This window comes from Nicotiana tabacum, chromosome 3 (genome assembly GCF_000715075.1).
Source record: "Nicotiana tabacum cultivar K326 chromosome 3, ASM71507v2, whole genome shotgun sequence".
NCBI classification, from domain to species: Eukaryota; Viridiplantae; Streptophyta; class Magnoliopsida; order Solanales; family Solanaceae; genus Nicotiana; species Nicotiana tabacum.
The window spans coordinates 153535601-153544530 of record NC_134082.1 but is presented as its reverse complement, the minus strand read 5'-3'; the positions used below and the strand labels follow the sequence as shown (position 1 = coordinate 153544530).

Below are 8930 nucleotides of genomic sequence, written 5' to 3'. Positions count from 1 at the left end.
CAAAAATAGGCATCGTTTGCATTTTTAGCATTTAATGTCCAAATATACAATTTTATGCTTAATTATTACTTAATTGTGCGTTAATTGTTATTGGGAGTTAATTTGCGCTTTTATAACTTAATTTAGTTCTTAATAATAATTTAAGTATTTTTATAATTTAGTTTTAGAGATATAAAAGAAGAAAAGAGAGCGAAAATATAAAGAAAGTCGGAATTGGGCCTCTTCTTCGATTTCAAGTCACAGGCCCAAAAAATAGCCCAATCTTCCCAAACGACCCAGTCCATTTCGAACTGGGTCGAACCAATCCATACCAAAAGACCCCAAACCCCCTTTTCTTTCATTTTTCATAAAAAAACAAAACAAAAAAACAAAATAAACCAAAAAACCTAAGACTACCCGCACCCCCCCCCCCTCTTCTTCTTCCTCTCTTTATCTCTTCTTCTCCAAAGAGCTCAAAGCCCCTCCCATGGCTGCCCCTCTCCCGTTCCCTTCATCCCCACGCCACACACACAACCACGTCGACAACACACACACACACAACCACGGCGACGTAACACACACACACCCGCTACCCGTGTTTCTTCTTCTTCAAGATCGCGATGGTTTCTTCTTCTTCAAGTTCATGTCGCTTATTGTTTCTTCTTCCTCGACACATGCTGCCCGCCATGGCTGCGTCTACAGATCTTCAAAATGATCAAAAGATCTCATCATTGCTGTCCGCCATGGCTGCGTCTCCAAGCTCTTCAAACGAGCACGAGATCCCGTCGTATTGTTGCCCGTTGTTTCTTCTTCTTCGCTCGTCGCTACTGCTGCTTCTCCTTCTTCATCCGGTGAGTAGCTCCAGCCATGGCCGCTGCCACTCTGCCATGGACAACCACCAAACGACACCTGAACAAGACGACCATCTAGCTTCGGACTGCTGTTGCGTTCTTCACTGTCCATTTGCTGCTGCCCGCGCTCCTTATCCTCCAAGATCACGTTGGATTCTTCTTCTCCAAGATCATGTCATTGTTGCTGTTGCGTTTCTTCATTGTTCGCGCTGCTGCCATGCTTCCTTCTCCGTCCTTTTCCAAACAAACAAACTACTTTTCGTTCGAGTTCGTCGTCGCTTCGATCCGGTTAGTAGATTTGAGTTTCATGTTGCCCGTATTTTTGTTTTGATATTCTCGGATCTAAAATCGATAAATATTCGATTCTTGTTTTGTTCGTGTCTATTATTGAATTAATTTTCTAGTTTGTTCATATGTTTTGTTGATTTAATTTTCAGATTTAAATGGAACTTTGATTAATTAGTTTTTCAGTTTATTTCATGTGCTTTTATTTATTTTTGTAAAAAGAGATTCTTAGTTTGATTTTAATGTTGTTAGATTCGAATTGAAATTTAATTAATTGTTTTTCAGTTTATTTCATGTGTTTTATTTGTTTTTGTAAAAGAAATTGTTAGTTTAATTTTTAATGTTGTTATAATCAATTGAAATTTAATTACTTATTTTGGTTTGTTTCATGTGTTTTTATTTATTTTTGTAAAAGAAATTGTTAGTTTAATTTTAATATGGTTAGATTCAAGTTGAAATTCAATCAATTATTTCTTCTTCGGTTTATTTTATTCGTTTAAAAGAATTAAGTTGTAATATAGAAATATGTTAGTTTAATCGCTTGAATCCGTTCTTTGTTGTTTAATTTAGATTTAATTCGTGTTTATTGATTGTTTGAAGTTCGTTTTAATCTAGTGAATTAATGTGAGTTTATGTTTTGGTTTGTAATTTTTGATTTTGTTTGAATCATGAATCTTTGTTATAATATTGTTGGATTTAATTTGAAGATTAATTGATTAGTTGAGTTTTAGTGATTTGAATCTGTTCATTTATTTTGTTTAATTTGAATATATTTGTTTGTTAATATTGTTGAATATGCAAATATATGTGTTGTTAAAAAATTTCGTTCAGTCAAAATAATTCCGATTATTGATTTGTTGTTCATAGTTTAAGTTGGAATTCGTTGATTGAACTGGATTAAGGATTGGTTATAGCTGGTAATTTAATTTTAGGTTCTTAGATAATTTTGAAGTTAAACAGATTTTGAATCGGGGCGTAACAGTAGTTTTAGGGGTAAAACGGGAATTAACCAATTACGGATTATTTAATTATGGTGGGGACCAGACATAATGATAAAAGCAAAAAGGAAAAGGCGCGTAATGATGTCTACTTTACAAAAAGAGGGAACATGGGGCCCACTTTGACTACTTTTCAAAAAGAGGGAACATGAGGGCCCACTTTGACTACTTTTCAAAAAGAGGGAACACGGAGGGCCCACGTTGACTACTTTTACTAAAGTAAAAATGTGAGTAATAATAAAAGTTAAAGGGTGCACATAGTGGAAGGATGGGGTCTTGTTTGGATATATAAGAGGCTCATTTGACACTTAATAGGGGAGGAGAATTTTTTGGGAGAGATAAAAAATTTCAGAACTAAAGAGGAGATAAGAACATACTTTTAATCTTGAAGAAGAGGATGTCTAAAATATCTAAATACTATTTTCCGTATATTCCTGAGTGTGATTTCTGCCTATTGTTTGCTTCCGGGATTTTCAATTGGTTTCTTGAATTAACTGTTGGTCCTTTGTTATTGCTTTATTGGGTGGTTGCTGGAATTTCTGTTCGGTTTTCAAGTCTACTACTGGGTTTTCTGACTGTTGATTGTTTGTTGTTGCCGCGCTGTTGCTACTGCTGCTGATCCTATTCTTCCTTTCTTTGTATTCAAATACCAGGTACACTACTCTGAATCATTTCAACATATGTATTGAAGATGAAATGAAATGGCCGGAAGATTTAAGTTTTTTTTTTAATTATAGAATATTCGCATTTTAGTTAAATATTCATTATGTGTCTCATGTTATGTAAATGGTAGAAGTATTTATTTTGTGAAGTATTAAACTGCGGGACTAGTGGATGGGTGTCAGTATGAACACCATAAGTATTAGTTTCGGTTTTGTTAATTTTTTAGCTTAAAATCGCATTCAAATCGTTAGTAAATATTCAATACGGGAAACCGACTTAATTTGAGGGAAGGTTAGTAAACTCTAGATTTGAATTTGCAAATTTTGAAATAGAAGCAATTTGAGTTTTCTTTCTATCTTTAAATTTTGTTAATAACAAAGGCCCGCAAATATTAGGCAAACATAATAGGCCAATAATTTTGTAGAATCTGCAGGATTACAAATATTTTCATTTTTTTTTATTATTATTATTTTATTTTTTTCGTCATTTATTTAGTTTTTTTTTTTTTTTGAAAAAGAAATTTATAAAAAATAAAAAAAATATTTTTTTTTTTAAAATATTTTCATTTTTTAAGAAAAAAAACTGAAATGATCTTTTAATGGGTGATCAACGTTGCAAGGCTAAGAGCATTAATCCATTAGGTTCGAGTTTGAGCAAGATGAGTCAACGTTTAAGTTTAATAAACTTTTTAATAAGCTTTAGTAATTATGGTTAAATCTAGTTTTAAATGGTTTTGAATAACTAATTTCAATAGTTTTTTTATAACAATGCAAGCTTTAAGTCAGCTATAATCAGGATCTTTTGATTTTTAATTGTCGAACTTCGTAAATATTTTACAATTTCGAATTTTATTTATTTATTTTTAGTAAAATTCCTTTCTATTAATATTTGTCTTAATCTAGCAATTAGTATGTTATGTGTTATTATTTTTAAGCTCGTAATTAATTAGGATTTTCTTTCTTTATTTTAGAGACTAATTTTAATAGAAAAATGTAGTCGCTTTAGGATTTGTCCACTTAAAATAAATGAGATGAGCCTCGCCTAGTAAAATATATAGATTGCGGGGCCCTCACAAATGTATGCATTAAATACTTAGAACATCGGAGTTGGCCGTCTAGAGAAATTTTACGGCCTTTCCCAAAACAACAATACGCTAGTCGTTCTAGGCGCGTCTTTAACAAATCATTTTCTTAAATATGGGTGTGCATTTATGTAACACAAATCCAAATCTCAACGGAGTCGAAATGTGTCGATAACCATGGGTGCATTGATTGCGACGTGGTCTGAAATACGTTTTCACAATGTTGCAATTCTCCGTAAAATAATAACAATAAATAAATAATAATAAAAGCGGCTAAGGGTTAAAATTTGCACATAAGTTCATAATTGTATAAAATCAGATAATCAAGTCGAACATGACAGTTGAGCGACCGTGCTAGAACCACGGAACTAGGGAATGCCTAACACCTTCTCCCGGGTTAACAGAATTCCTTATCCGGATTTCTGGTGCGCAGACTGTTAAATAGAGTCATTCTTTTCCTCGATTCGGGATTAAATTGGTGACTTGGGACACCCTAAATCTCCCAAGTGGCGACTCTGAAATAAATAAACAAATCTCGTTTCGATTGTCCTTTAATTGGAAAAACTCCCTCTGCGCCCCTGCGGGTACCGGAAAAAGGAGGTGTGACAGCTCTGGCGACTCTGCTGGGGTCAGACCCAGAACCACTGGTTCAGGGTTAGAAATTCGAGCTTTTGATAAACTGTTATAATGTTGCTTTATTATCTGATATTTTCATATGATACGTGCTTAATGTGCAAAATGATGTCTTGTTACCGCTTTGATATTATTTGACTGTATATATAAACTGTGCCGAACCCTTCTCTCTCCACCTCTGGGGATGTGCTTACTGGTTGAGACTCCCTATTTTGTTAGTTTCATACCCTGAAATAAAAAAGAGGCTCGGACAAGTTACTAAGCCGGATGGCCTTTTGGTTCCCGGAAAGTTGCCCCCTCCTCGACTCGAGTTGTCCGCTCGGGTAAGCCAGGTCTAGAACAAAAAAAACCCAGGTTTGAAACTTAATATAACAAAACTTCATGCCGGATCCCTAGTAGGAACGATTATTTGCATCATGTTGCATTTGACTTAGGGGACTCAACACAGGGGTTGGGTCTGTCTAGGACTAGCAACCTGAAATGAAAAGACCATCCTGATGCATCCTATTTATGCTGTGCATTTATTTGTTCCAAACCCGCATGTTGACCGGCTTTAATCTCGGGAACGTTGGAAAATTGAAAAAAAAGGGAGAAAAAGAGAGAAATAACAAATAGGGAGTTAATTGATTCTTTAGAAAATCGAGTGTCCAAGTACTATCAGAACTCTGCCGAATTTTTAAAAAAATATTTTACTTTTTAATTTTTTTTATTTACCCATAATAAAAAAATAGAGATAAATAAAAAGCATTCAGTGTAGGAAAGAATCCTTTATTTTAGTTTGCTTTGTTTTCAAAAAAAAAAAAACAGGAAGGAAAAATAGTGGCTTTTGCTAAAAAATGGAAAATATATTTGTTTTCAAAATTAATTGGTTTATTGGCCCGAACTACGCTGGTTTGATTCTCACTGGGTGTGAGATACGTAGGCAACCCTCATCGGGTCCAACCTCCCTTTTTGTAAAAAAATATCCAAAAAGTCTATTTTAATTTTCGTTATAAATAAGTTGGATGATGCCGTTTTTTGCAAAAATAGCCGAATGTTCCTAAACAGAACGCCGGAAGGCTGACATTGCATAAACGGCCATCTTTGGTCATCATTTTTTATTTTTGACCAGTTGACTCTCGCAGCCTTAAATGCTTCGTTCTCGAAGTGCTAAAAGGCCGCATTTGAAAACCGAGCCCATCGTTTTGAAAAAACAAATCTTGGAAAAGAATATAGATAGTTTTATTTTGAGTCAAATAAAAGTTTTTCGTTGGCATAATCACCTTAATAAATGTGCAGGATGAGCACAATACAAAACGAACCCTTTTCAATAATGACCAAGATCCCTTTTGAGTTGCGATTATGGTGGAATGACCTAGGCAAGGAAGGGCAAGACAAAGTAAAGAAGTATCTGAAAGATCTCCCGGATTTGCTAAACATCCAGCCTCGGGGTGATATTATCAGATCATTGGTCACTTGCTGGGATTCAGCACATAATGTATTCCACTTCTCGGACTTTGAGCTCACCCCGATATTTGAAGAAATAGCGGGATACATCGGAAATGATGAAGCTCCGTTAAGGTTCAAGTACTTGATTGCACCCACGGCCGTCACTGTACACCGGTTTCTGGATTCCCTAAAAATACCCCGAACATTTCACCATCCAGATTTTGCAAAAGGTTTCTGCAGTCTCCGCCTCATATATGCTAGATACGGCCACGTGGGCGGGTTCAATAAGCCAGACTTCAAACTATGCAGTAGAGATAACCGACAGAAGTGGGATGAACACAGGCTGGTAGCTTTTATGATAGCTTTTTTGGGTCTTATAGTATTCCCAAGGAAAGACGGAAACATTGATTTGAAAGTAGCTGGTGTCGTCAGTACCTTGCTCACCCAAGATAAAAGCACTCTGGCGCCTATGATTATGGCTGACATCTTCCGGGCTCTCACTGCTTGCCGAGCCGGGGGCAACTTTTTCGAGGGATGTAACCTATTGTTGCAAATATGGATGACCGATCATTTATGCCACCGCTCCCAGCTCTTGGGTTACGGTTCACCTGAGAAGACTTGCATTGGAGAATTTTACACAAGAATCAAAGGGGTTAGTCTACCCGAGGGAGTCACAGCTTGGACGTCATTCTTCCGAACTCTCACTGCCAACCAAATCCAGTGGACGCTCGGATGGTTGCCTGTTGAGGAAATCCTATACATACCGGCAACCAGGCCCCACTTTCTGTTAATGGGACTCAAAAGCATCCAACCCTATGCACCGTATCGGGTTTTGAGGCAACTTGGGAGGTATCAAGTAGTTCCGAAAGATGAAGACTTGAGTACCCAGGTAGTTGAAATCAGTCCTGATGGTCGGTTCCCCGAAAAAGAAGTTCGCCAGATCTGGAGTGAGTGTCAACATTTGACGGCAAATACTTGCGTATTGGATACCGCTAAAGGAGAAGTTTCCCCGGGGTATCACGCTTGGTTCAGAGGTGACACGTCCTGTGAGAGACCAGCTAAAAGACCTCATCTCATAGATTTTGTTGAGTCATCCCAGGAGCAATGGAACTGGTTAGCAAAGGAAAAGGGTTATCGGGCGGAGATCGGTGAGTTGAAGCAACAGGTTGAAAGTCTGAAATTTAATAACAGTGTGCAAGTTGCTGCGGATCGAGGTGAAAGGAATAGATTGGCCCAAGAAAATGAAGAACTTAGGGCCCAAATCCAGAAATTGAGAATGGCTCCTGATAAATAACCAAGGAGTCGATCAGATGAGCAGTTGATAAAAGGGCTGAAAAATGAAGTCAGGGAATGGCGGGATGGTTTAGAAAAATCTGAGAACATCATGGCAAAACTCAAAGCACAGTGGGGTACAAGAGCAGATAAACGTCGCTGATACTTGAATCAATTGAAACGCGACCACGAGAAAGCTCTTGCCAACATGAAGAGAAAGGTGGCTACACTTGAGGGTAAAGCAGTTAAGCAGGCTGAGGATTTCCAAATTGAAAACGGACACTGTTACGACTTGTTGGCCCAAATGGAGGTAGAAGTGCGGCAACTGAAAAATCAGCATATGCAAGATTCTCAGGCATTGAAAACATGCAGTGATCAGATAAAACGCCTGATTCTAGAAAAGAAGCAAGCAAGGGACAGGATTAGAGCCATTGCCCGCGCCATTTTTAGAAGATGTCGCACTTGTGAAGACATGACCCATGCTACTTTTGTCTCAGCAGTGCTGATCTATGTGAAACAGACCATGAATGAATTAGAGCAACTCAAAAGGGACTTGGAACCTAGGCCCGCGGCGAGGCCGAACGATGCCCCGCGGGCACCCATATTTGAAGCTTTAGAGTATGCGTAGTTCATGTCTGTATTTCTTTATATATTTTTTTAGCCTATGGTTTGTCTGTCCATTGTCTTTTCACATCAAAGTGTTTCCGTAGTATTGGAACTTGTATCTGACCTTAGTTTGCGTTTGTCATTTTCTTTCTGCAAAAAGGATTTTAGTTTGTAATGTTTGTTTTAAGTAATGAAAAATTGAAAATCTTTCTGCATGAACTACGCTTGGTCTGATTCGTGCGGGGTCACGATGCGTAGGCAATCTCTATATGATTCCTCCGTAATTGTTAAATAAAAAAAAAGGGAGAAAGAGAAGAAGAAAAAGGAGATTCTGGAACACTCGAAAGAGGTAAATAAAATAAGCCGGGATGATGCGTGCAGTCAGAGCAAAAGCATGTTAGAAATGGTTAACTGCCTAGGAACATTGCATCCCAATGTGCAATAACAATATTTGTTAAGACGCTAACACTGACAAGTTTGTTGTTTTTCAATCCAATACCAGTTAGTTTGTTAGGGCGTGCTGGCACAGTACCATTATCAAACAAGATCGAAAGGTCCTATACCAGAAAGCATGACTGGGTCAGACAACAGCGTTGAGTCAGAAAAGACGGCCAATCAGATGCTGAAGGATGCCTTGGAGAAAATGGAAAAAATGAGGCTAGAAATGAATGAAATGCGGATAGCCTTAGCTAGAGCCCAGAAGGGGCAAGAACTACCCGTTACTCCTACCCTCCAACCAATAAACACGCCGCAATACCTTTCCACCGACCCTTCAACGAGTTTCCCAAGCCATCACTACTATCAGGGAAGAGAGGCCTATGATCACCAAGCCCCACCACCCAGTCAAAACCCTCCTCCACCAAATGTTCCCGTCTTTGTAGCACCTCCCCCAGCCCCATTGCACAGATTATCTAGCGAGCCGATGTTTCAGGCTCACGACACACAATATTACCCTCCTGAACTCACATTCAAAGCACCCGAGCCACATACCTATAATCCCCACTTTGAGGTCCCGGCGGAGATTGAAAAGCCGACAAAGAGCCCAGAGCAGGATGAGGTGATGCGGATATTTAAAAGCCTGGAGCAGTCCTTCAGGAACATACACGGGTTAGGCAACCAGGTCAGCGTGGCCTA

The 8930-nt window shown here is 38.1% G+C and overlaps 1 protein-coding gene across 1 annotated transcript; it reads left to right on the top strand.

Annotated features, from left to right (window-relative positions):
- The first annotated feature begins 1432 nt into the window (after nt 1-1432).
- On the top strand, nt 1433-8008 carry LOC142179530 (uncharacterized). The gene is made up of 2 exons (XM_075250094.1): nt 1433-2766; nt 5769-8008. Exon 2 carries the CDS (start codon nt 5770-5772, stop codon nt 7210-7212), a length of 1443 nt encoding a protein of 480 aa, XP_075106195.1. The 5' UTR covers nt 1433-2766; nt 5769; the 3' UTR covers nt 7213-8008.
- The last annotated feature ends 922 nt before the right edge of the window (nt 8009-8930 follow it).

Coding starts and splice junctions, on each gene's coding strand:
- LOC142179530 (XM_075250094.1), top strand. CDS start 5,770: ATGAGCACAATACAAAACGAACCCTTTTCAATAATGACCAAGATCCCT.